At 49.7% G+C, this 27,425-nt stretch overlaps 3 protein-coding genes across 4 annotated transcripts; 1 reads left to right on the forward strand and 2 right to left on the reverse strand.

The window, feature by feature from the left end:
* Positions 1-600: 600 nt before the first annotated feature.
* DCAF10 (DDB1 and CUL4 associated factor 10) lies at positions 601-15,208 on the reverse strand. The gene is made up of 7 exons (XM_052701466.1): positions 14,916-15,208; positions 13,004-13,117; positions 7,837-8,034; positions 7,320-7,522; positions 6,484-6,594; positions 5,072-5,217; positions 601-2,545 (listed from the first exon to the last, which is right to left on the reverse strand). The coding sequence occupies exons 1-7, from the start codon at positions 15,206-15,208 to the stop codon at positions 2,177-2,179; spliced, it is 1,434 nt and encodes a 477-aa protein (XP_052557426.1). The 3' UTR covers positions 601-2,176.
* Positions 15,209-15,400: 192 nt separating this feature from the next.
* On the reverse strand, positions 15,401-20,923 carry LOC128089763 (uncharacterized). 2 transcript variants are annotated; one of them, XM_052701489.1, is made up of 5 exons: positions 20,810-20,923; positions 19,660-19,839; positions 18,510-18,609; positions 16,095-16,225; positions 15,401-15,751 (listed from the first exon to the last, which is right to left on the reverse strand). In XM_052701489.1, exons 1-5 carry the CDS (start codon positions 20,840-20,842, stop codon positions 15,476-15,478), a joined length of 720 nt encoding a protein of 239 aa, XP_052557449.1. In that variant the 5' UTR covers positions 20,843-20,923; the 3' UTR covers positions 15,401-15,475. The 2 variants fall into 2 exon arrangements, with proteins under 2 accessions (XP_052557449.1, XP_052557450.1); XM_052701490.1 differs by having other exon boundaries at positions 19,660-19,836; positions 20,810-20,904.
* Positions 20,924-20,930: 7 nt separating this feature from the next.
* TRMT10B (tRNA methyltransferase 10B) lies at positions 20,931-27,365 on the forward strand. Its single transcript, XM_052701476.1, has 8 exons — positions 20,931-21,071; positions 21,150-21,258; positions 21,357-21,469; positions 21,547-21,699; positions 22,067-22,145; positions 22,952-23,019; positions 26,054-26,177; positions 26,753-27,365. Exons 1-8 carry the CDS (start codon positions 20,946-20,948, stop codon positions 26,914-26,916), a joined length of 936 nt encoding a protein of 311 aa, XP_052557436.1. The 5' UTR covers positions 20,931-20,945; the 3' UTR covers positions 26,917-27,365.
* Positions 27,366-27,425: the final 60 nt, after the last annotated feature.

A 27,425-nucleotide genomic window follows, 5' to 3' on the forward strand; every position in this document is an offset into this window, starting at 1 on the left:
AATCATTCACTGGTGTTTCTACAAGTGCTTTCTGAAACCCACAGGTGAAATATGTTAGATTCGACTGAAAACTTCCGAGTACCGCAGAAAAGGAGTAGTCAAATGACTGCAATCTCCCAGTTCCAGCTAAAGCTCACCACAGAGAAATGGGAAGAGTAGTTATGTCACAGCTCAGCTGCACACACAAACAGCATCCTTCTGGAGAACCGTGCTCCTCACACACAGCTCCAAAAGCATTCTAAAGTGACAACTGTCTGAAACCAAGGCTGATGCTCTGCCCTGGATAATAAGGCATGTCCTCATCTGTTACTTCATCAGTGCTCTTGAGTTCAAGGCAGCAACGAGAGAGCAGCCCAGAAGGTCTGAAAATGTTCTACCGCTCTGTTGTCTGAGAAGACCACGGGCTGCTGCACATCAGGTTAAGGGCACTCTGCTCCTCCAGCTGAGATGATAATTTGATGGGAGTTCTGTCAATACATTAAGGTATTTGAAGGCAGCCCTTCAGCAGCCAGCCGCTGGAGGTACTGAAAGCCCAGTGCAGGAGGTAACTAACAGTCCTCAGATGATCAAACACCCAGTGCTGAAGAGTTTTTTTTCCTGTTGTTTTTTTGTTTTTAAATAAAAATTCATCAAAACCTTAAAACTGTAGCAGAGATCCTTAAGGATCACCAGAGCCCAGCACCATGCCGTGGGCAGGGCTCCTTCCCACAGCAGCAGCCTGTGCCAGCCCATGGGGACACCCCCAACCCTAATAACCCAACACCCCCGCCTGTCTGGGAGCCTGTGATGAACCTAAGGGTTAAACCTTGGCATTCATGCTTCGGTTGCCGATGTTCTCCCTTAAATCACATTTCAGATTTTATAATTACCCCAGTTAAATCCACACAGATCTTTAGACAGGAATGGTTCTAATCTGCTCCAGTGACTACACTTGTGAAGCAATACTTGCCTGCTTGTACTACAGACACTCCCAAAAGGAACTCCTGCTGTAACATGAGGTGCAGAGCAGTGAGAAGACCTAATGGCCCTAAGCAAGAATTCTGTGCTGCTCATTCTCCAACACAGGATGAAGGTTTATGTAACTGATGTGGAAAGCTTCCCACAAAAGAAATCCTACTGGCTGAGGACTAAAAGTTGCCAATTAATCTTACACACTGTAAGAAACATTCCCTAAGGTTCATGTGCAGCGGATGCAGCTGAAGAGGTTTACCTATTCAGCTCCTGTTGCTCTGCTCCAGGCATTTCTGACTCAATCTGAGGAAAAAAATGCAGCTGTGTCTCAATCCGTAGAACCATACAATCCTTATGTTTGGAAAAGACCACGAAGATCCCAAGCCCAGCCCAGCCCTGCCGTGCCCACTGACTTTGTTCCTTAGTGCCACAGCTCCTGCAGGCCCCAGGGATGGTGATCCCAACACCTCCCTGGGCCACTGCCCATTCCAACACCTGGCCACTCTTCTGGAGAACTTGTTTTTCCTTACACCCAACCCGAACCTCCCCTGCTGCATCTTGGGGCCGTCACCTAATTGTACTGCTGTTACCTGGGAGCCTCTTCCTTCTACTAATAATTCAAGGAAAAGCAGTCTACAAAGATTTTTTTAGTACAGCAAAACATTACAGAAAGCTGACCAACTTTCTAGCCAACCACAAAAAAAAATACAAATTAATGCAAAACAATTTCTTTCTGTGTTTTTGTGCCAACTAATCTAGCACACACAAAGCCTGCTCAATATCTAACAATCACTGTATGGCAGCTTCAGCAAGGGAGAGGTCCTCTGGAACAGAGAGGTGCTGCACCAGGGAAGCCTGGGTGAGTGGTGGCTGAGCTCCTACCTGCATCCCACCTATGTTTCTTCCAGACAGCCCACTTCAAGTCATGCTGAAGAAAATTACCAGCAAGTACTACAGTACAAAACCAAACAGAACGACGACTTGATGGCACAGGGTCAGAAGCAGCTACGGTCTGCCTATAAGGCCGAAAACACAACGCATGGAGCCTGACTTGCAGATGCAGTATGAGAATGCATACAGTGCTGCACCAGGAACTCACACCATTATCACTGAGACCACGCGAACTATGATCTCGTCCGGGTTTACGGGATTTCAAGAGAGCACACTTCAACTAAGCTGAAGTTAGAACACAAACACGTGAAGGTCCCGCCGACGTACAGTGCGCCTAGAACTTTGGCTGATACAAAGAAACGCGTCCGCTAAGGCACCCCGAGGCAATCTGACAGTGGGTTGGAGAAAACTTTGTTGTCAGTACCACATCATTGTGAGAATACAGGGAACGGATTTCTTTCAAGGGACTGGCTTCTTTGGGCAAGCAGTCAACGAGCTCGCTGCAGTGCGCGTCGAAGCCCAACAGGCGGATCCCGAAGCCGTGCGGGGACGAGATCATCCGGCCGTCGGGACTGAAGCAGAGCTCTTTGATGTAACCCCGGCCCACGTTGGCCTCTTCGATGCAGTGAGTCAGGCGCAGGGAGCAGCGAGGCGAGACGGGGCGCACGGGGGCGCCTTCCTGGAATTCATAGACACAAGTCCACTGAAGGGAGAGAGAGAAAGGAAAGACGGTGAAGCACTGCGGACGCGTTCACCTGGCTGCTCGCTAAGCATCTGACAGAGCAGCCACCAACGCTCTCGCTTATCTGCTCCCCCACAAGCACTTACTGCGAGCACCGCCAGGCTGTCTGGCATCTCCTTATCACAGAACCATGGAGTGCTTTGGGTTGGAAGGACCTTAAAGATCTCCCAGTCCCAACCCCCTGCTGCAGGCAGGACACCTCCCTCTAGACCAGTTGCTCACAGCCCATCCAGCCCGCCTCTGAATGCCTCAGGGAGGGGGCATCCACAGCATCTCTGGGCAACCTGTGCCAGTTCTTCCCTTTGAACAATTTATGTAAAGCAGATCAAAACTTCTTCTGCTTTAGTGTCTAAATACAATCTTTTTCACCTGGAAAGAACAAAGCTTGCTCCTCCAGACAGGATTTTGCTCTGATGTAGTAGAACATTCAAATGAAATCTATAGAAAAGCAGAAGTTAGCCTCACACAATTTAGAATGGCCTTTTGACACCCTATGCCCCTGACTTCAAAAGGAGGAAAGTCTTGAAACAAGACAAAAATAGCATTAGAAGAAATGCTATTACCAGACCTATATCCAGCTTGTTGCCCGTGAGGCAATGGGGGATTTTAGTGCTTAATCTAATTATTTAATCACAAATCAAATGCAAAATCCACTCCATTTACCAGTTAAATTCACACTGTGTCTGAATCTGAGTTCTCCACAGCAAGGCAGAAGATACGTTCTTTGTTTTGTTCGCTGCCCTCTCTTGAAGTAAAGACAAAGGGAACAATGCAAATTAACATTAACAGAGAAAAGTGAGGCAGACACCAGGGCTCCAGCATGTTTTAGCTGGGTCGGTCAATGGCACTTTCAGAAAATTCTACACTGCACAGTGGTTTGATGGTGAGTTTACAGAACCAGCACTGAAATGTCAAACAAGCCTCCTATGCTTCCACTCGGCCCTCTACACATCTGTAGGCTGCCAGTACAAAGCGAGGCTTCTTTCCAAAGCAAGATAAATAAATAAACAAACAACTCACGTCATTATCAGATTGACTGAACTTCTTAAGCACGTGTGCAACAGGTATTTAAAGAATTATCTGTGATTCTGAAAAAGTATATATGCAAAATCTGCATCTTGGCAGGCTAGGCAGGAGATCTGCACAACTGTCAGAATAACAATACTGAATTGAGCTTCAGAGAAATAGATGATAACGAGATGACTGTCCAGTGGAATCTCAAGCACTGGGAGACCACAATGAGGTGCGCAATTTAATTCCTCCATGCAGACAAAAATGGCACCCAGTGGCATTCATCAATGCTTGCTGAAGGTTTATGGGGAGCAGAAAGTGGACGTGGGCACAGTGAGGCACTGGGTGGTGCGTTTCAGCAGTGGCAACAGTGGGTCACCTCTGCCCGTGCAGATGTGTGCAACGGCAGGCTCTTGCACTGCTGGCAAAAACACACAGCTGATCATGGTGAGTCTGATGAAGAAGAGTGTTTTGCAGCTGAGAGTTTGCTCTATGGAACTGTGCTTTTAGTAGCTGCTGTGGCTCCCATGGAACTAAATAGGAGGGATTACTTTTGGGGCACCTAACGTTCAGCCAGCTACTTCAGGGACATAAAGTCTCTGATCAATGTTAAAAACATTTTGCAGTCTCCATGATGCAGCCTCATGTGACTCTACTCAAAAAAGCAAGGACAGGTAGCAGTCCTCCAGCCAACCATGCCTCCTCTTATCTCGAATGCAGGCACTTGGTAGAAAAAAAAACTTCTTGGACTGTCCAGGAGGCCAAGGGTCCCTCATGCCTCCTCTCAGCATGCAGTCACCTGTCACTGACACCGTTTGCACTACTTTGGTGGATCTCCTGCTCTGCTGCACAATATGCCCACACCACAGTTTTTAAGAGGAAAGTTGAGATCACTTTTTTAAAAATTACATTAAATATCACCTTTGTTAATAAGGTTCAAACCTACAGCATGGGAGTTTTAAGCAAATGCAGAAATATGCTCTGGAAGCCTTTCATAGCCACTTGAAAGCGTCTGTCAGCACAGCAGATCTTTAACCAGGCGACATCGATGGATATGCATTTGAATAATTCAGAGGAGCTTCTCTGCTCTACTTAAACCATGCCCACCACTGTACAACTGTGTAGTCTTCTGTTTTTTCCAAGTTTGTTTCTCCCGTATTTGGGAGGTACATATTTTTAAGTCATATGCTTGAGAGGCCAAGAACTGTTTGAAAACATTTAGCCAAGCTGTACGCTATAAAAAGTATTCCATTAAAGCTTGGCAAAAGGAATGCTGCATAAAGGACACAGAGTCTTGTACAGGAACTCTTCAATCAGAAAAACATTTCATAATCCTGGTTTAAAAACTATTAATTTCTGCCTACCATCAAACTTCTTCATTCAAACGCAAGTTTATGCCACAGTCAGGGTTTCCCATACAGTTGTACAGCTGATACAGCTTACTCACAAGTATCTGCTCAAAACCTTTTGTTTTACCTCCTGGTCATCTGTATTACTTGAGCACCGAAGAAGGGTAGCCCACCCTTTCGGATGTAGCTGTAGGGATGTAATGCAGTTGCCTCGGTCTCTCTCACCAGGAACTTCTGGTGTTAAGACCTCCAAACTATTTCTAGGTGATCCACCTAGGAAGGGAAGTCAACTGTGAGTCCAAAGGAACTCTGCACGTTCATAGAATCACAGAATCACCAAGGTTGGAAAAGACCCCCAAGATCACCCAGTCCAACCATCCACCCGTCAACAAACATTTTCCACTAAACCACATCCCTCAACACAAAATCCAAACCAACACCTCCAGGGTCTGTGACTCCACCGCCTCCCCGGGCAGCCCGTTCAGTGCCTACACACTGTTTCACCCCTCGCTTCACCCTGTTGTTGACATGAGGTGAAGGCCATGTCAGCCTCGTCTGACTGCTGGCAAAGACTGCAGCTATATGAAATGCAACTGAAGTTAATACCAGTGTGCTCAGCCCCGATCCCTACTAGGGTCCTTTTCTGAAATTTACCTTCCAGGGTGTGTGTTAAATCATCCCATGCTGTGAACTGAAGTTAGGGCTAACTTCCACACAGACACATCATTTAAAGAAAATCCTGAATGCCCTCTTTTCTAAGAACTACCCGTTCTCAAACTTGCACAATGGCCTCTTCGAATTCTGCTAAGCCTGCTCAGCTGTGCATATCTTGCCTCCTCTCCCCTGCCTGCCTTAAAGAGATTTTCACAGGTAACTCCTGCCTTGGGGTCCAGATAAGCTCCCTTCTTTCATGTATGTTGGAACAACTCACAGCCACAAGTAACTGAAGCTTACCATCGCTGTTATTTTACATTAGCAAGCGATTCACTAAAGATTTCTGAACACTTGTGAATTTGCCAAGTTGGTGCTCAGCTTTGTTCCTAGTTCTGAATTTAGGCAGGGCTGGCTTTGTAACAAAACTTCTTAAACCATTCTGTCAACGTTTAGGATTAATGTGCCTGTTCTTTTCCTGTGCTATTGACTTCTCATGGAGAAACAGCACATGCATATCGCCATCACTAAGGGAAACAAAAAGCAAAACACAACTATGTTCTGCTCTGTTGGTTTTTCCCCCCTGAAGGTCACTCACACGAGTGGTGCTAGGAAAAAAACAAAACAACAATAACAAAAACAACAACAAGAAAACAAAACAACCAAGGAAATGGCAGCACACTTGCATAACAAAAATAATGTACTAATACGTAATAAAATCTCACTGCTGCTTTCAGCTTTCTTAGAGGAAAAATGATTACAACTCTCGATTTCGGCATGCAGTGATACTTCACTGGTTTATCAGAGCTCATATAACACCAGTAAGGGCTACAAAGAAAAACAGCGTTTTCCTGCTATCCTGTTCTGCTCGTTTCTATGTTTTCTCACCTTCTCGCTGTGAGGACCGTGACATCTGCTTCTCAGACAGTGGACTGGAATCATTCTGGTGACATGGGGAACCAACGGCTCGAGGACTGGACAGACTTGAGGATGTTATATCTGCACACAGCATCAGCCACGTGAACACAGAAGCTAAGAACAGGCTGTGTACTACACACGTCCTTCACTTAGCTCTCCCCTGTCATGCTGAGAACAGGCATCTTGTTAACAGAACACCTTTCAAAGCTCCGCTTACAGTCACCAAGCACCATTTGGTTGTGCTTTACACAAATTAAATGCCAGCATATCATACTATGGGGAGCAAGGGGGAAGCTGCACTCATTGCTTCTGATGTGCTCCTACTACTAGGAGATGGGGCATGAACTTTCCTCCCAGCTTCTCAGACACCCCACACAGTGTAGTTTGTCTCTATTCTGCCATTACTGTCACACAACAGCAGGAAGCAGTGAAGTCTTAGAGCACAGGACTCTATCAGGTCTGCTGTTCGACAACAAGAGCACCACCATGCAAGCCTGAGGTGCCAAAATTCCACACTATGTCCTGTAGTGCTAAAGTCTTGATACCAAAAATTGCCTCGCCTTGAGCATCACTTGTTTTGCAAATATACACACAGGATTACTGCTACTATTATATTCCCTTCCTTTTCTGTCTTAGTACATTGCCTTTATCTCAATTCACAAGCATTACCTTTTTTTTTTAATATTATTCTCTACCCCAAAGCACTGGGGATGAGCAAGTGACTGCACAGCATTTAGCTGCCTGCCAAGTGAAACCACAAGAATTCTATCACAGAAGCTGTTACTGACATTTCAACAAGCACTCACCTGAACTTGATGCAGTTCTCCTAGCTCTTAAAATGGGGTAGCTGCCAACCTCTAGAGTTTTGTTTAGATCAAGGTCATGCAAAATCAGAAGATAGCCAGAGGATGTGGAGATCAGCATTTTGGAACAGTCTGGTGTCAATCTCATTCGCATAAGAAAACGGGTGTGAAAAAACTTCTTGTGGGGACACCCATCTTCAGTGCACCTGCACAGGGGAGGGAAAAGAAAATACAACCAAGAAATAGTCGGACTGAGACTCAAGTCCCTAACAATGTCTGCATGAGCCCAGGACATGCCAAGCACCTTGGTCAATCCTAAAACTCTTCTTGTATGTTGTCCTTACCCTACTTAGCTCAGACTTATCTCAGCGGTGAGGAAATCCTTTCCAGAAAGGAAAAATCTACATTCTGGAGTGTCAGAAAACTCTCTTATTTTTTTTAATTTTCTGGACTATATATCAAGGCAGTGCAAAGCTTTGGCAAGGGTTAGAAATGTAACAGCACAAGTATGCCCACACACCTGTTTGTGTCCCAGATGATCACATTTCCATCAAATCCTGATGTCACCAGCAGTCTTGTATTGGTGTCATACTCAATGTTCTTTACCCAGCTGGTGTGACCGTGTAAAGTGCACACTTTTGTGTTCAGCTTCCTCAGATCCCAAAGTGCTATTGTAGTGTCATCAGAACAAGTTGCAAAGAGCCGATTATCTAGAAACCTGAAAATGGGAGAGAAATACTGTGGCTAATTTCAGTATGAGTCATCCAGGACTTAAGCCAACACAGGAAAAACAATAGAGGTGGCAGAAAAGAATCAACACGTAGCAGAAGCATATTTGCCAACAAAAAGAAAAAAAATAGTTAAAAAACAGCACTGTGCTACTACACATCTGGACATCTCCAGTAACAAGCCAGTCAACCTGCAGTACAGCAGCAGGCTCTTTTCTTCCCCTCCCTCCCCCCTTATTACAGATCGTTTAAAGATTGCACAACCACCAGTAGGACAAAGGCACACAAAGAAACCCTGTGGCAACTAGAGCACTTACCCACCTGCACAGTACTCACCTGTACTGGAACTCAGAAAGTCTTTATAAAGCACAAATGTTCTAAGAGCAGCCAGCTCTGAGGTCCCTGGGAATACGCTCAAAGTGACTGATCTGGCGGCCCCTTATGCCTTTCACCTCCCCAGCATTTACCAGATCCCCTTGCTACTGAGAAGGAGCAACATCAGAAAACACAGATGACAGGCATGCTTCAGACCACACAAAATCCTATCAGTTTGTAAGAAATCAAGACCCGTTCTTGACTCTCTTCATCTCCATCCACACACCTACCCTCACTCTTCCCCTAGCGCTCTTCACAACTTCTTCCTTCTCCCCACCACACACTTCAGTTTCTTTTGCTGAGACCACATTTTTGAAACAAATGGCACTTTTTGTTATTCCCACTGGAAATCCCTTACTGGCCACTGGTTTTGCTGAAACACTTTGAGCCCACCAGCTTTAGACAAACCTCCAAACTCCTCCTCGCTTTGGAAGGCTTGTCTTCACTTCACATGGCACCCGACTGAGCCAGTCATGTCCGAAATGTCTCGTAAGATCCTGACTTCACAACAGCAGGCAGAACACAGCCCTCACCACAGGGCTTGTGACAGAAGCTGGTTGTCAGGTGCCCATTTTGAAAAGTGGCCTCTTGAGCTGCATGGAGAACTGGGGTCGCCATCCCAGCATGCTGGTGAACAGGTTGGAAACAAGCCCAATACCCTGCTTTTCTATTCATTTCTTGTCTGGGTCAGATGATCTCCAGATACCCTTTCCAACTTATCTGTGACATGACTACAACTCTGTGCAGACTGCTGAGACCAACCACACACCTGCCCTGAACACACTGGAACACTGGCCTTAATGTCTTACACGGGGTGTTTAACAGTTCTTTTCTGAGAGAACTAATGGAGTTAACTGTCCTACACTGGGCTTCTTCTCCTAATCATGTGGTTTACACTACATACAGTACTGCTGTGTTGGATATTATGAGATTAAAATCTAAACACAGCTATTATTTGCTTACTACCCAAGGACCTTACCTAAATTTCAGTCCTTCTTTGTACATCTTTTGCTTGAGAGCTCACCTGGCTTCACAAAGCCTTAGGACACTGCTCACTGCCAGCTGCAGAGCCTGGGGACTGAGCTGAGTAAGCCTGCTGCATCCCATAACTTTACCTACCACCTGCAGCAGTCTCAACAATCTCCATAGACAAAGAAGAGGCTTTTGCTCCTATTTTCCTTTACTCTCAGTACAGCTCGTGTATTTGAATCGAAAGACATGCAATTGTGCTTCTCAAATAAAAAAAGCAGGTATCAAAAATACTGTTTTTGGAAATAACTGCAGATGTGACACAAGCTACCCAAGCTTACTGAGTCCTTCACTGCAGATGTGCATTAGAGAATAAATTCTGACATGCAATACAAATGCAACATTCTGTTAAGATGCTGCAAGAATCAGAGGTGTAGTGCTTAGTATTTCACAAGATATTTGCAAAGCACTGATGCACCAAAGAGTAGTTCTGCTCCACTCCCTGATGCAGGAATGAACGTGTATCCCACGTGCAGTGCTCCAAGCACACCAAACATTTTGCATTTCATGGGTCTGGAGATCTTGCTCACCTCAAAGATAACAGGCTTGTCACAATGTCATGTAAGAAGATGAGAAAGTGGGAATGAACTTGGGTCACGCTAGCAGGATTAATGCATTTACCAGATTAAGGTCTTAATATGATCAGGTGGCATTTCTTTATCCTGACCATCCTGACTCCAGATAAAATTGAATGCAAGCTATCACTCCAAACTGAAATAGCACATAAGACTGCCTTTGTACCTGACATAAAGACTACCGCACAAAAAGGTAGAAGAACAAAACTCAGCACTAATCACTACTAGGAAACAAACTGAGTCAGAAGCGTACTGAAGACAAAGCAGGTCTATATTCAAAAACACCAAGTGAACAAAAAGCTTCATTTTGAAAGAATATTTAGAGAGAAGTTACTTGGCTGAGAAAATCAGCAGGTAAAATTATTTGGCTTGCATTACAGAAATCAAAGTTTATCAGATAGGCAGCCCTGCAGCCACCAAGATGAGAGCAGGACAGCAGGGTGCGTTCCAGAAGTTCCTGCAGCCACAGAGGATCGCACAGAGCAGATCCTGAGCTGGAACTGCAGCTCACAGAGCAGAGCCTGTGGTCCAGCAGAGATCTGCGGGAGCTGCTGCCTGCAGCAGAACTGTGCCAGAGCAGCTCTCCACCTCTGAGAGATGGAGCTATGTACTGGAGAAGCATTTGGAGAGCTGTAGCCTCCTGGGAAGGACAGCAAAGGACTAGGGGCAGAGTGGCCACAGAGAAGCAGCACAGATGAAGCTGACCACTGCCATGTTCCTCACTCCCTTGCCCTGCTTGAGGAGCAGACAGAAGACAACGGATACAGAGGGAAGGTGGTTTTAGTTTGCCTTTAGTTCTCATCGCTCTAGTTTGTTATTAACTGGCAATAAATGTATCCTTTCCGTGATGAACCCGTTTTGTCCACGACAATAATTGGTGAGCAAGCTCCCCTTCCTTATCTCAGCACACAAACTCTTTTATTTCTCCCCTTGTTCTACTGTTGAGGTGGAGTGAGAGCAGCTGGCTACCCAGCAGTGTTAAAACACAACAGCAACATGCCTGTTCAATGCCAAGTAGCTATAAGGAAAGGAAAAAACACAAAAAACAAACAAAAGCCAGCAGTTTTTAAGAAGAGAGTGAAATGAACTACATCTCTTCTACTGTACAAATCTACCATTTCCTTTGGTCTCGAATGCTGCATGCAGCCTTGTTTCATACACCACAAATAGGTTTCAGAAGAAACGGAAAAGACTTGGGGAGTTACAACTAGTTTGGAATGAAAAAGTAGACAGGTTGTTTCAATTGATGAAGTCTTAACAGAAGGTGCATATGATTCAGTCACATAAAACCAACTGCCAGAGAGAAAGTTATATAGAGATTAATGGTCCACTGTCTCTGCTGTTTAAAGAACAACAACAAGCATAAAACAGAGGGCCTCAGTCTAGCAAGTCTTCAAAACCTTCTTAGGTCTGACCAGAAGAACACTTCTGGAATTCTGACATGAAAAGGGCAACAACTACACTTAAATCAGCTCAAAAATTGACTAAATCCACATGCAAAACACGTCTACTTTATGTGATTATACGCACATCCTCAGCACAGGGAAAGGTGATGGAAGACACCAGTACATACTTCCCTGTTCTGACATATGCATGAAGGCATCTGGCACAGGGTGCCCCTTCATATATTTACAGGGCTGGAATGGGCTGCCCAGAAAGTGGTGGAGACCCTAAGCCTAGAGGTGCTTCAGATGTACGGACCTGGCACAAAGAGGCAGGTTAGTGAGGAGCTCAGCAGCCAGGCTGACAGCTGGACCTGATGATCCCAAAGGTTTTCTTCCAGCCTGCACAACTCAACAATTATAAGGAAAGTTACAATGGATGTCCGTAGTGCTGCACCAACCAAGTTCTACAGAACAAAGCGAGCCTGCTTGTAGCTAAGCTTATGATAAGAAATGCAGACATCCAGGAAAACACAGGACACCAACGTCCTACAAAGACAGAGGAAAAAGCTGCATTTCCATCACAGAAAAGCACGTTCTCTCTACCTCTTTTGTTTGTGCCAGGTAGCTCTCACCTCGGCTTTCCTGACAGACATGCAACTGATGTAAAATTTCAGCCTCTATTAAAAATGATGGGTGCTTTGTGAAAAACATCTCTGTGCCTAAAGAACACGTGAAGGCATCAATACCTCACATTTCATTTGGCTCTTTGCAGGAGGGAAATGCTCAGAATGCTGCCTGTTTGCTCTGAGGAGTGAAAGAGGCAGCAGTGTCATTCACCAGGTCACAAAACCGTCTCGAGAACAAATTCACGTGCGAAAGTCTATCCTCAGACAAAGAAGAAGTAAAAATAACAGAATTAAGAAGGAAAAACATCACACGACAAACAGACAGATAATTCAGATTCCTGTGTTTGCTGCTTCCTACTGCATCTTGAGAAACACCCACATGACTTATGACGTAACTGCTGAGATTCACTCAAACCACAGAAGCCATTTCAATTTTCTGGCTCTTCTATGCTGTAATTGTTCTTTAAGAACCCAAACTTTGGACATTTCCACACAGCTAAGGCAATTACTCTTACAAATCAAAATACCAACCATGTTCACACGAGCACCTTCTCTCGCTACAGTTTTGAACCTGCACTCCAAACAGAAGTCATGCATACTCACTATATGTTTAGTGTTCATTCACTCCATAGGCCACTTAAATCAGACAGCAGTACTGCAACACCCTTCTCCCACCACGAACTGCAGCTTTTCCACCAAGAACACCTGGCAGCATTACATACCACCATCACTACTTTCAGATTTCTCCTCCTTCCCTTCCCAGCCTTATGCAGCCTCCAATGCAGAAAGAAAGCAACACAAATGCAGCCTAACAGCTACAAAAAACCACTCTACCCAAAGCAATGCAAACTTACTGCACTCTTATTATTATTTATTATTTATTCTGTAGATTACAGAAGTTCCTGTGATTCTAATAGAGAAGTAACTGCAGTAAGAGAAAAATGATATCTTTTCCTCCTTTTCACCAACCTGATATTATTTACACAATCTTCATGAGCTTCAGAGAGAGTTTTGATGTGCTTTGAAGATATTGGGTCAAAAAGCAGCACTTCAGTCTGTTCACAAGCAACAGTGAGCACAGACCTGCAGGGGAGAACAAAACATTAACACTTGCATCTGACGAACGGACACAACGCCCGCACACGCACAGCAAACTTCCAGATCTAAGATTCATGGAAACATAACTTCAACATTATTTAGCTTGGCTTCTCTTCACATCACAGCAGTACTGTAAGGGATCACAGTCAGACACAATACTAATGCACAAAGAAAAGGGAGTTCTCTGACAAAAAGTGTTTTCTAGATACAGCAGTGTTGTTACTGGCCAAAGACAAGAGGAAGGCACAGGCACCAGTCTAGATTTAGCATCAGATCATTAAGAAGTTCACAGTGAGTTCTGAGGTCCCAAACACCAGGACGCAGGCACCAGAAACATCAGCCATCCAGTTTGGGAAGGCTGTCCAGCCTGTCCTACAGCACCAATATTTATTTGCTCTATATGTGTTGGAAAAGTCTGATACACCATCACTACAGTGACAGTTAAGCCTGCCCTGCTAAATTAGTGCAGGCAACCTCCAGGAAAGCTAAGATGCTCCCCCAACGGCGCAACAACTCAGATTGTTATGGCTCATGGGGCAGATCTCACTAGTGCCAAACAAACAGCTCACAGGTACAATCCTGGTCCTCAGCTCAGAGCACTGCTTTGTGTCAGCAAGAGAACGGGCAGAGAACAGGAAGGCAGCTCTGCTCACTACAGCCAGCTCTGCTGAGGAAGGCTACAAAGAAATCCCAAGTGACCAAAGGTCAGAGAAGGTCTGCGACTGCTCTGCAACTGCTGAGTTGAATCGAACCACCACAAAAGTAAACGAGGTCTGAGCTGTTCCAACTGACCTTAAGGCCAGGCTGCTATCTTCTGCCTAACACCACCTGTGGCCTGCTGAGAGCATGCCAGCCAGCCAACAAGAGGCCGAGTCAGGGGAGACATCCCCGTGCCACTGCTGGGCTTATTTTCAGACAAGATCTGTGGCTCAGTCCACAGCGCAGCCTCACAAACAGCAGACGCACAGGGGACAGCAAGAAGGCAGAACTTCTCACGCCAGAAACTTGCATGAAAAATAATGTTAAGCTACAGCAGAGGTAACAGATCTCAGGTGCGACTGAGAACACCACTGAGCTCAATGTGAGACGGAAAGCCTTTCTGCCAAGGAAGCCCACTGTGAAACCGCACAGCAGGCTGCAGTTACACACACTTTCCTGAACAGACCTTTCGGGCTGCCGGCGCCTCTCCCATCCCAGGGAGCACCAGAGAAACCTCAGAGAATCACAGAATGGCCAGGGCTGGAAGGGACCTCAAGGATCACGAAGCTCCAACGCCCTGTCACATGCAGGGCCACCAACCTCCCCATTTAATGCTAGACCAGGCTGCCCAGGGCCCCATTCAACACCTCCAGGGATGGACGGGGCATCACAGCCTCTCTGGGCAGCTGTTCCAGCACCTCACCACTCTCACAGCACACAACTTCCCCCTGACACCCAACCTCCAGCTGCCCTCCCTCAGCTTCAAACCATTTCCCCTTGTCCTGCTGCCATCTCCCCTTTCCAAGAGCTGACTCCCCTCCTGTCTCTAGGCTCCCTTTAGGTACTGCAGGCTGCACTGAGGTCACCCCGCAGCTTCTCTTCTCCAGGCTGAACGAGTCCAGCTCCCTCAGCCTGTCCTCACAGGGGAGGTGCTGCAGCCCCCCGAGACCTCGACCAGGACAGCTCTGTTCCAGAGCCGCCCCAAAGGCCGGCAGAGCAGGAGACCAGCCAAAGGCCGCGCCGCAAGGCGGGACGCGGAGCGCCGGGCCCGGGCGACGGCCGGGGAGCGGGGCGCGGCCCGTACCCGTCCGGAGAGTACTCGAGGTTGAAGACGGCGCCGTGCGTGCGGGTGCTGAGGTACACGGAGTCGGCGGGCTGGATGGAGCCGTACAGCCCGGTCATGGCGCGGAAGCTGTCCCGCGCCGGGTCCACGGCGGCGCTGCGGCCCAGGCAGCGCCCGCGCAGCCAACCGAACAGACCGCCGCCATCCGGCGCCGTCCGCGGGGAGAGGGCGGCGGAGGGCGGCCGCATGCCGGGGCCGGGCCCCGGGGCCGCTGTGCCGGCGCGGGACCCCGCCTGGGCCGCCTCCGCGCTCATTCCGCGCCCGGGCCGGGCATCGCCGGGCCGCGCCTCCCGCCTCCCTCCGCCCTCCGCGCCTGCGCCTGCGCCCCCTTCCGGGCCGCGGCGCCCCCTTCCGGCTGCAGCGCGTACCGCACGCGGGTCACCCCGAGCAGGCCGAGGCGGCGCTCCGCGCTCCGGCGCTGAAGAGAAGCGAAGAAGCAGCGAGACTCGCGGCCGCCATCGGCATTCGTTGCTTTTATATACGTTCGAAACAACGCGAGGGAACCGTGCCGCAAGACAGCCTCAGGCGCCGTCCCTGCCCGCCTCGCGGGGCGTCCGGCCCATGTTGTAGAACTCCTCGTTGGGGCGCAAATCGACAAAATGGGCGATGCGATTGGACATGGCAAAAAAGGCGGCGATGGTGGCGATGTCCCACGCGTCTTCGCGGTCAAATCCGTGCGCTTCCAGCTTCTGGAAGTGCTCCTCCGTGATGTTATCTGCACGGCAGACTGCGAGGGCGAACTCCAACATCGCCAGGTCCCGGCTGCTCAGGTCCGCCAGCTCCCAGTTGACCACGACCTGAGAGGAGGCAGAGCACAGCGTCAGTCCCTCCGTGGGCACCGGGGAGAATTTCTTTTCCGAAGGAGCGGTCAGCTGTCAGAAGGGTGATCCCAGGGCGTGCTGGAGTCGGCACCATCCCCAGATGTGCTCAGGAACTGCGGCACTGACGGATGGTGGGGATGGGCTGGCAGCTGGACTCTGTGATCTTAGTGGCCTTTTCCGACCCTAATAATTCTGTGATGCTGTGATTCTCTCTGCTCTCGCTGGGAGCCACACAGACTTAATGGTCACAGCTTGAGGCGAGGAGAGATACGTTTGAGAACATCATCCCTACTCCCCAAAAGAACAGTGCTCCACTGACCTGGTCAGCCAGCGTCGGCTGCTTGGAATATATCCGATGAAGCGCCCCGTGTGCAACCACGCAGTAGGGACATCTGTTCACAGCACTTGTGGCCACAATGATGAGCTCCTTGTCCGCTTTGCTGAGTCGCCCTACAGAGACAGAAAAGGATTTAGCTCACTCTGTTAGCAAAAACATCCATGGCAGCAAGTACTGCTGGGGCAACACGGAAGACAGGTCTCTGGGGACAGGCAGCAGGCACTATGGCCAGAGTTCCTTAAAGCACACGAGGAGACTTCAACCACAGATCCAGAGCATCAGTTAACTTGGATCACTGTTTGGGAGGCATCTCATTAGGATAAGGAACACATTGGGGTAATAATAACTCTACTGCAATGTTCTAAAATCATGTTTCAAGCAAGAAAACGCTGCAGCTTTTGAAGGCAGAGAAGGAAGTACAGAGGAACAATGAGGTACCCTAGGACTGTGCCTCTGAGAACTAATAGTGACCACCACACAGATGAAACACAACTTTTTAAGTGATTCTCCAAAGAATCTTTGAAGATGGCTGTGCTTTGTTATACTTGGAATCAGTACTAATCATTTTCACAAACAGCTTCACAACAAGACTGTCCACAGCACCTGAGGAACTTACCTTACCTCGACGTCAGCTCTTATACTCTGCCTTTTTATCAGATCATTAGAAACAGTATTTCTTGAAACCGGAGTTCACACTGAAGGATATTAAATATTTGCACAGGACAAGTATCTTCCATGACAGTGAAAAATACTACTAAAACCTTTTAGGGGAAGAGAACTTCCTGCTCTGACACAGTTCAGTTATAGAAAGTGGCAACTCCTGATACTTCAGGGTAAGTGCTGAAAAGGGTGTGATGCCAGGTAGTTCCATGTGACTCTCCAGAGTCAGTCAAAAAGCAGCACAGGAATGAGAGCAGAAAAAAGACCCTTGTATAGCTTGGGCTTCACTTCAGCAGTGCAAGCAGAGCAGAAACCTTCATGCATAACCTGTGCATATCACAGTGAAAGAAACAAAAAGTTGCACTTTGCTGCCCACAAGGACTCTCCCTGCAAGCTCTCATCTACTTTAAGGCTAAGGAGCAGTCTGCTCAGCAGCTTGTTTTACAGAACGCAGATCTTACTGATGTAAGACCCTTACAACACAAGCAGTGAGAACCAGCTGCTCAGTGACCCACAGCACAGGAAGCAGGAGGGAGGAACAAGCAGTCCTCAAATGTTTTCTGAAAGGCTCAAACACCGTGCAGCATTCCCTGCATGAAGCCTTCCCCAGATGCACTGCTGCAACCTCCCTCCCTCCCATACTCGAGGGACACCTGGAGGCCACCTGAATCACAGAATGATAGAATTGCTCAGGTTGGAAAAGACCTTCGAGATTATCCAGTCCAACCACAACCCAACCATCCTACCCTAACAACCCTCTGCTAAATCATGTCCCTGAGCACCACATCCAAATGGATTTTAAACACATCCAGGGATGGTGACTCAAGCACCAAGCCCATTCCAGTGCTTACCAACCCTTTCTGTAAAGAAGTATCTCCTCATATCCAACCTAAACTTCCCTGGTGCAACTTGAGGCCATTTCACCTGTCACTAGTAAGAAGAGACTAACTCTGTAAGTACGTTTCAGATGCTGGAAGAGAGCAATAAGGTCTCCCCTCAGCTTGCTCTTCCCCAGACTGAACATCCCCAGTTCCGTCGGTTGCTAAAGACCTGCTGTACAGATGTCCATGTATATGAAAGCAGAACAGTCTTCTTTCTGTGTCTACAGGATACAGAGAACTACCTGCATTTGGAATCCTATCCACAGCAGAGCCTGTCAGGGCCCAGCAAACATACCCTCTGGCGACTTTTGCATCTGGCTCATGGCGAGCTCGCAGGTAAGGCTTATCATGAAGAAAGAGCTGGAGGAAGCCTGAGCAATAGCTTTGGAACACCTCCCCTCCCCCAGGGAGCTGTCTCTGTGTTAGGGCCTTAGCCCAAGCTATATGGCTGCAGTGCCTGGCTGTGTAACCATGCTGATGTGGATCCTGGACCAGACACTAGGCCTTACCTAGGAAATCTGGACTGTTGGCAGAGCATGCTCACCACTGGCAGACCTACTGTGCTCACTTTGCTCAAGCGGTGTGAAACTGCAGCATTATTCCTGATGCCTGTGCCTGCCCTCAGCTCCTGACCCACTTTCCCTCAGGAAGCAGCCTGTCCTTCCTTTGTTGTGATGCAGAGCACAGTGTCATAAGGTAGCTCAGCTATTCTCACGGGCTGCTTCTTAACTATGAGCTGTGAGCTGGGATAAACAATGGTGAGGAAATAAACCTGAGAATGTCAGAGAAGTTGGTTCCAGCATTTTTTACATCTATAGAGGAAAGGGCAATTTTGGGGCGATTGTATATGGTTTACCTGTCTCTTTGTTCATGATGACATTGTAATAAGCAAAAAAAGCTCTGAATTCAGCAGGCCGGTGAGACATGGCTTTGAACACGTTGGGCAGAAATCCAGTCTGTTCAAGGAAAAGGAGAAACCAGTCAAGAGTTGCAACTTAACATGGAGCACAGCAGGCCGCATTCACACATTAGGCTTAGAGAACAAGTAGTTTGCACTGCAGTCCTAGGGAATCTCCACAGACCCAGTCTCCTTGGACTTTGAGCCTATTTGTACACATGACTAAAAATCATGCAATAATATTGTCCTTAATTAAGCACTGCTGCAGTTTCTTGCAGCCCTGATCACTTCAGCCATGCCAGCAATGACCACAGTCATACAGCCCTCAGGCATCATGACAAAATCCTTTCCAAACCAAAAGATTGTAATCTGCTCCAACTCTGCACAACAGCTGCTACGACCCTTTGGCTAACCGTTCCTGGAGCTCTCCTCTTCCTTTCACGTTTACAGGATGTGAGACAGTCAACTCAAGCCAAACAGCATGCTGTCTGAGGTACAAGCACACCCTGGAGGTGTGTGCTGGCACAGTGCTGTTGCACTCAGTGCAGGATTTCAGTCACCCTGATGGCCAGGCATGCGAGATTCCACTGCAATTCTGCAAATTCCACTTTTGTTGTGATTACTCCATTTGCCCGCAGGCCCCGCCAGCCTATATGCTGCTGTTTGGAAGGTGTTCTGAAAAGACAGCCTAGCTCAAGTGTAACAGCCTCCTCCAGCAGTCTCCTCTCACGAACAAGAGCCAGTACATTCCTCCTGCCTCACACCTGTGCTAGTTATTAATTAACTATGGGGAGGCTCCTTCCCTTTAATCCATGGCTCAATGGTTTGTCTAGGAACCTCTTGGCAGCACTGTTTGGAATCCCAAGTCTTCTGTGCTGATTTGATCCCATCCACTGCTCTGTTCTGAACCTTCACTGCATCTGAAATCAGTGCTCACTCTTCCTCACTACACTGTATTTGTCTTTTGCTCATATGCAAACTTCCCTGAGATTGCTGCAGTGCAGCAAAGCTAAGACATCTAAGTATCCAAGTGGCCCAGCACTGGTCTCCGACAACGTATGTCAGTGGATGTCTGCCACTGACAAAATTTTGCACGAGAGCTTTTTACCTTCACTTCCACTTCCTCCATGAGCTCCACGATATCATACGGCATGTCCTTCTTATTTGGCACTGGGTATCGCCCAATAGGTCTGACAGAGCTGTCATCCTTGGTGCTGTACGCATGGCGCTGGGCTGCCACAGGGGGCCTTCTCAGGAGTCCCCCGGAGGCCAGGAAAGGAAGATGCTGCTGGGAGAGGAGGGGGGAAAGTCTGTTATGCGGAAGGACATCCATCACCCTGGGGTCAGGGAAGACTGTTTCTCAGGTGCTGTGGCAGGACTTGCGGGTGCCTGCATCCCTCTGTGCTCTGCTGGCAGGGCAGCTGGCACACGGGAAAGAAAACCCAGCCTTGCTTCTGGCCTAGCACTGTGCTACGGGGCAGACAGCGGGCCTGCATGAGCCTCGCCTTCCTGCATGCCCATGTCAGAGGGTGGACTGGGCTGCATGCAGTCCTGGCTGATTGCGGGCCTTCGTTCTGCACCACCACTGAACCTGAACCCTAAGAAATTTTCCTTCTGCGGTGGCTGGCAGCACTACAGGATTCAGGATTATTTTTTTTTCTTCTCTGATACATCTCACTCCAAGAAAGCTGGTCTCCCTCCTGCAGGAGGGGAAGCGGCTCCAGATTCGGGCCACCGAAGTAAAGCAAATACCACTGTCACACCGAAGCCATGGGGAAGAAAGGCTCGGTGCTCACACTAGCTGCCTCCTGCAGTCCGTGCAGACACGTGGCTATGTTTGATGGCTACCAGCCCTGCTGGCCGCGCAGCAGCGGATGCAGTTGGTTGCCAGCCCAGGGCCGTTCCAGAAATGTCCGTGTCCTGCCACAGCGTCAGTGAGTAACGGGGAGAACCGAAGAGCGGAGCGAGGTCAGCGTCCGTGCGCGCAACGGGACCGCAGCACGGGAGAACCGACCAGCATGAAAGCACTAAGCAGGAAGGCAACACAGCCGAACCAAAGCACGGCGGGGCGACGGCGCGGGGCCGGAGGGCTTTTCCTGCGCACCGAGCAGTGCCGGGGCTTTGCAGCACAGCCTGCGGGAGGCGGCCCACAGCTGCACACATACACACACAAAGCACGGCCACGGGACACAGGGAGGAAACGGCCCCGCGGCGGGGTCGGTCTGTCGGTCTGTCAGTCGGTCGGTTCCCGTACTCACGGGCAGGCCGCGCAACAGCCGGGAGCCGCTCATGGCTGTCCTCCGTCGCCGCCGCGGAGCGCAGCTGGGGGCCGAGCCGGGAGGCCGAGCCGAGCCGGCCCCGCCCCGTCCTGCCCCGTCCCGCCCCGCGGCGGCGATGGAGGGCGGTAGCGCGGCAGCCGAAGCCGCGCCAGTGGAGCTGGAAGCGGAGATGGAGGCGGCACGCGGGGCGCTCGCGGTGCTGCGGCTCGGGCCGACGGGGTTCGGCGAGGCCCCGTGCTCGGTGCGTGCGGGGCGGGGCGGGACGGAGCTGAGCGGGGGCCGCGGCGACGTCCCCGAGCCTGACCGTGCCGCCCTGCAGAGGAACGTCTTGCGGAAGCGGAGGCGCTGGGAGCGCGTGTTGGCGGCACGGCGGCGGCGGCGGCCGCAGGAGCGGGAGCGGAACAGAGCGCGGCGACCCGAGGGCCGAGGTGAGCTGGCGCGGGGTGCGAGGACGGGCCGGGCAGGGTCGGGCGGGGCAGGGCTGAGCAGGGCAGGGCCGGGCTGCCCTCCGCGCTGTGCCCCGCAGGAGCCGCCCGGCAGCGTGTCAGGGCCCTGGCGGAGGAGCGGCTCCTGGATGCCCGCGCGGCGGGCCCGCGGCTGTGCGTGGATCTCGGCGTGGCCGACCGCATGACGCCCAAGGTAAGTGCCGGCCCGCCGCTCGGGAGCCCCGCTGCGCCCCGGGGCCGCCGTGACGCGGCGCTCCGCTCTGTCGGAAGGAGACGAGCCGGCTGGCAGCGCAGATCCGCCGGCTGTACGGCGCTAACAGGCGGGCCGAGCGGCCCTTCTGGCTCTACCTGACCGAGTTGGTGCCGGGGTCGCCCATCCACCGCGAGTGCCTCCGCATGAACGACGGCTTCTCCGGATACCTGGTAAGGGCGCTGGCACGGCGGGGGGGCTGAGGGGGGCTCGGCGATGGCTCTTCTCCAGCCTTAATGACTGCGAGGTTCCTGAGTCTCTCAGGTGTTGCAGTCTTATTTAAAAGGAGAAAGATACACCATAACTACCTAAAAGCACATCTAGAGATTTTCACGAGGAGAGAATTTAATGGTTCTTAAGCTATTTATTCTCAATGAAAAAAAAAAAAAAAGGCATCTCGGTTCCACTATTCTGCCTTTAGCTGTAGGCAATGAACACCCAAATCAGTGCTGTTGGTTCTGGAGCGCTTCTGTCTGGGCTGGGGCGGGTGGCAGATGGACTGTGGCTCACGGGCTTTTCTCACTGTACTGTGTTTTTCAGATGGATACGACTCAAGAAAGCTACCTGGATCTGTTCCCTTTGGATGCAATTGTTTATCTCACTCCTGACTCTGACAACGGTAAGTGTTTCACTTGCCTGAAGGGAATGGAGGCAAAGATTGATCCTCTAGACGTTATTTTTAGGAGTTTCTCATGCATCACGTAGTTCAGTTCCAATCATTCCCTTTCTCTCACTACCTGAGGAAGGCTTCTCTTAGACCTGATGCTCAGCGTACTCCCGCATCAGTCTGTTCTGGGAAGAAATGAGGTTTTGTGTGAGGGCTGCATCCATCTGCAGCAAACACAATGCAAAAACTCTCTAGATGCCTGCAGATTGTTATCCTGCTGGCAGAGAAGTGGAGATGTGGTGGTTGTGTACGTGGTGTGAAGGGCATCTTTCTTTGAAATGATGTGATGTCTGCGCCGCTCCTTTTATTGGTTCATTTGCTGCTGTAATTGACTTTCTCCTTTTTCTCCATTTTTAACCTGGCCACGTGTTTGTGGGGACACTGATCCTTTTCTTGGTTTAAGGGTCAGCTCTGATAAGGATCTGGCAGAGGTGGGGGGAGGTTTCCACAGGTGACCTTGGCGGTAGGGAGGGCCTGTGGGGCAGGTTAGGATTGCACTCACCAGGACAACGATGAAAGGAGCAGTGCATTGCCTCTAGAGCTGCATCTGCACTCTGCTTCCAGCCCACATCTGCTCTTGCCTTGTCACACTGCCAGCAGATTCAGGCAGATGCTGCTGCCTTAGAAGCCTCAGCTTCCTGCAGGCAGGGTGAAGGGTGACGGCGGCTTGGGCTTCCCTGTGTAAGATGGCCCTTTCCTGAAGAATGGTGCAGTGCATGATTTTACTGTTGCAAGAGCATGTGCTTATCTTCTTCTAGTCCTTGAAGATATTGATCCCAAAAAAGTGTACGTCCTCGGAGGCCTGGTGGATGAAAGTATACATAAGGTGGGTTAAAAGCTGTTGAAACCTGAAGGTCTGGTCTGCCTCACTCTTGACTGGGAGCAGAGACATCCGAGTGGCAGCAGTCACAGTTGCTGCTTGGAACCATTGCTGTTGTGTCACTATCCATTTTCCCACAGAACCCCAAGGTTCTGCTTGGCTCCAGCACCAGGCTGAGGCCAGAATGGTCTGGTGAAATCAACCCTCCTACAGTTTCCAGGCTCACAGCTGCATGTTCCACAAGTGATGTGCATGCTATGGATTTGCATCTACACCAGCACATCATCATGGGCAACAGACAGGAGGAGCTGGTGGCCATTCTGTGGCAGGCAAACTATGATTTAGTTGCCATTACAGAAACAGGGTGAGATCACTCCCACAACTGGAGTGCTGCAGTGAATGGCTGTAAGCTCTTCAGAAGGGACAGGCAAGGAAGGGTGGGGGCAGCGGTGTGGCTCTCTGTGTTGGAGAGCTCATTGATGTTGAGCTGGGGGCTGGAGATGGTAGGATTGAGTCCCAGTGGGTAAGGATCAAGGGAAGGGCCAACAAGGCGGACATCCTGGTGGGGGTCTGTTACTGACCACCTTACCAGCATGAAGAGACTTGAGGTGTTCTGCAGACGGCTGACAGAAGTTGCGTGGTCGCCAGCCCTTGTTCTCATGGGGGACTTCACCTTCCCTGGTACATGCTGGAAATACAACACAATGTGGAAGAAGCTGTCTGGGAGGTTTCTAGAGTGTGTGGGAGATGATAACTTCCTTTTGAAGCTGGTGAGAGAACCTATCAGAGGAGATGTCCCGCTAGACCTGCTATTCAGAAACAAAGAAGGACTGGTGGGGAGATGTGGAGGTCAGGAGCTGTCTTGGACAGAGGGAGGGTTAAGGTTAAGGTGACTATGAAATGGTAGATGGGATGGTGGAGCCAAGAGAGGGGACAGCAGAACTGCTGCCTTGGACTTCTGGAGGGCAGACTTGAATGTTTGGGACATTATAAGGAGAGTTCATTGGATTCAGCCCTGGAGGATAGAGGGGTCCAGGAAGGCTGAAAGCTCCTCAAGGACAAAGTCTTTAAAGGAGCAGGCTGTCCTGCTGTGCTGAGAGATGAGCTGGCAGGGAAGACAGGTGTGGATGAACAGAGAGTTTTTCCTGAGGCTCCAGGAGAAAAAGAATCTTCCTCCTGTGGAAGAAGGAATGGACGGACACCTTGGGGAGAGTACAGAGAAGTTTTTAGGATGTGCAGGGAGAAAATCAGAAAGGCAGAAGCTCAGCTTGAACTCAACTTGGCCATTGGGATAAAAGAGAACGAAAATCTTTTTTTTGCAAGTACGTTAACAGTAAGAGGAGGACCAAGGAGAATCTCCATCCTTTACTGGGTGTGGAGGGGAGTGTGAGTACTGAGGATAAGGAAGAGGCTGAGGTTCTCAGTGCCTTTGCATCTGTCCATTATCCTTGGGGTATTCTACCCCCTGTCCTGGAAGTCTTGGATGGTGAGCAGAGCAAACCCCCACAATTTGGGAGGAAGCAGTGACCTACTACTCCACCTGGACTGCCACAAGTCCCTGGGGCCGGAAGGGATCCACCCAGGGGTGCTGAGGGAGCCAGTGGAGGTGATTGCCGTGCTATTTTCCATCATCTGCCAGTCAGCTGGAGAGGTCCCAGAGGGTTGGAGGCTTGCCAGTGTGACTCCCATCTACAGGAAGGGTCATGAGGTGGATACAGGGAACTACAGGTCTGACCTCAGTGCCAGGGAAGGTTATGGAGGAGATTGTCTTGAGGGAGATCACACAGTGTGTGTGGGACGACAGGGGGGTCAGGCCCAGCCAGCATGGGCTCATGAAAGGCAGATCCTTCTTGGCCAACCCGATCTCCTACAATCAAGCGGCCCACCTGGTGGGTGAGGGGTCTGCATAGACTACAGCAAAGCCTTTGGCACTGTCTGCCACAGCATTCTCCTGCAGAAGCTGGCAGCCCGTGGCTTGGACAGGTGCACTCATGGCTGGGTAAGGAGCTGGCTGTAGGGCTGGGCCCAGAGAGTGGTGGTGAATGGAGCACCATCCAGTGTCCTGTGACCAGTGGTGTTCCCAGGGGCTGTACTGGGTTCTGCTCAGCACCTTTAGCGATGGCCTGGATGAGGGCACTGAGTTCATCCTCAGTTTGCAGGCAACACCCAGCTGCAAGGAAGTGTTGATCTGCTTGGGGGCAGGCAGGCCCTCCGGAGGGATCTGGACAGGATGGATCACTGGGATGAGGCCAGTGGGATGAAGTTCAACAAGACCAAATGCCAGAACCTGTGCTTTGGCCACAACAAGCCCAGTGCTACAGGCTTGGGGCAAAGTGGCTGGCAAGCTGCACAGAGGAGAATGATCTGCGTACTTTAGCTGGCATTTAGCTGAACATGAGCCAGCAGTGTGCCCAGGTGGTCAAGAAGGCCAATGACATCCTGGCTTGTACTAGAAGTAGTGCAGCCAGCAGGAGCAGGAGGGATCAGCCCCCTGTACTTAGCCCTATCGAGGCCCCACCTCAAGTGCTGTGTTCAGTGTTGGGCCCCTCACTGCAAGAAGGACCTTGAGGCCCTGGAGCTTGGCCAGAGAAGGGCAATGGAGATGTGAGGGGTCTTATGGGGAGCATCTGAGAGAGCTGGGATTGTTCAGTCTGGAGAAGAGGAGGCTCAGGGGAGACTTGATCGCTCTCTACAGCTTCCTGAAGGGAGGTTGTGGTGAGTGGGGGTTAGCCTCTATTCCTATGGAACTAGTGATGAGAGGTGATGGTCTGAAGTTGCACCAGTGGAGGTGCAGGTTGGACACTAGGAAATAATTCTCCAGGAGAGCAGTCAGGCACTGGAATGAGCTGCCCAGGGTGGTGCTGGCATCACCATCCCCGGAAGTATTCAAGAAATGTTTAGATGTTGTAGTGAGGGTTAGTGGGAAATACTGGTGATAGGTGAACTGTTGGACTGAATGATTCTGGAGGTCTTTTCCAGCCTTGGTGATTATATGATTCTGATGTGCCTGTTGTGTAACTTGCCCTTGCTTCCTTTGCAGAACCTGACCCTGCAAAGGGCACGAGAGCAGTCCCTGCATACAGCCCGCCTCCCAATTCGTGAGTATATGGTAAAATCCACGAACACCAAGAACTACTACTCGGAGACACTGGCAATTAATCAAGGTGAGGGGCTGAGCTGTGTCCTGCCTGCTTCCCGGGTGGCTGAGGCTATTGCATCCTGAAGAGTCATCAGTAATGGAAGCATGATAATGAGTAGTGGGGGAAACTGTGATAGCAGGCACTTGTTTTGTGAGGCCTTGTGCCTGCTACTGCCGTGTTAAAAGTCTTGTTTTTCTATACTGGCCTTTTCTGAGAGGAGCAGGGCTACAGCACTCCAGCTTTGCACAGAACAACTAACAGTGCAAGGAGTGTGCTGTTACTAGAAGTCGCTTAAGGTTCCAGGCAAGGGAAGACAGGCCTGTGTCAATCTGAATCAAAGCAAGGCATGGCACCCAGCAGGGTAACTGGAGGCAGCTTGCTTGGTTGAGAAAGCCTCTGCTTTCCCCAGTCAGCTTCACAGAGTCATCATTAAAACACATTATCTTCTCTCAGATAAGCTACTTCACACGTTTGTTCATGAGAAAAGCTCCACGCTACTTTCCTCTGGCATCGCCTGATATTTCTCAGCTAGGGGAGGATTATTACAGCCTGCCTTTGTAACAGTATGAGAGCATGGTACATCTTCTTGTTCCCAACAGTCTTTGATGTCTTATCGACTTACTACAAAACCCAAAGTTGGCCAGATGCTTTGAAAGCTGGAGTTTCTTCTGGAAAAGGCTACGTGCTTCCAGATGGAGAGAAATCAGTGAAAATACCTCAGCATGACAACGCACAAGAAAACTCTTTATTTCCTGAAAGTTAAGGAGCTGTGCAAGCAAGAGTAGCAAACTGCATATTTCAAGCAGAGGCACCAGTGTGAATGTGTGCAGAGAAAACAGCTCTGCCTAAATTTACTTACGTACGGACCTTGGCAAGAGTGACAGATTCTGCCTCAGCAGCACAGTGCTGGAAATGACTTTGCACCTTGAACAGAAAACAGAAGCCAGCTGAGCCCTGAGATCAACAGAGTTGATAGGAAGAATCATAGAGCACAGCAGTTAATAACAGTCCTTCCCATGGAAAAGGACAGTACTATTCTAACTGAGCACAGAATGGGAAGCAATCCAAAATTAATAGAGAAACAGTGCCCAGGTGCATCATATTTTCTTCCTACTTGTATTGAAGACTTGGTGTCTTGCTGTGCTGCTGAAGGCTGTAGTGAATCTTGTGCATGCTGGTCACAATCTATCTAAAATAAAGTATTTAAATTTCTGTTGCCTCCTTACAGCAACTGATGTCTTGTCCATAGTCACATAATGACTCGCTATGGCC

This window comes from Tympanuchus pallidicinctus, unplaced genomic scaffold (genome assembly GCF_026119805.1).
Source record: "Tympanuchus pallidicinctus isolate F22 unplaced genomic scaffold, pur_lepc_1.0 scaffold4, whole genome shotgun sequence".
NCBI lineage: Eukaryota > Metazoa > Chordata > Aves > Galliformes > Phasianidae > Tympanuchus > Tympanuchus pallidicinctus.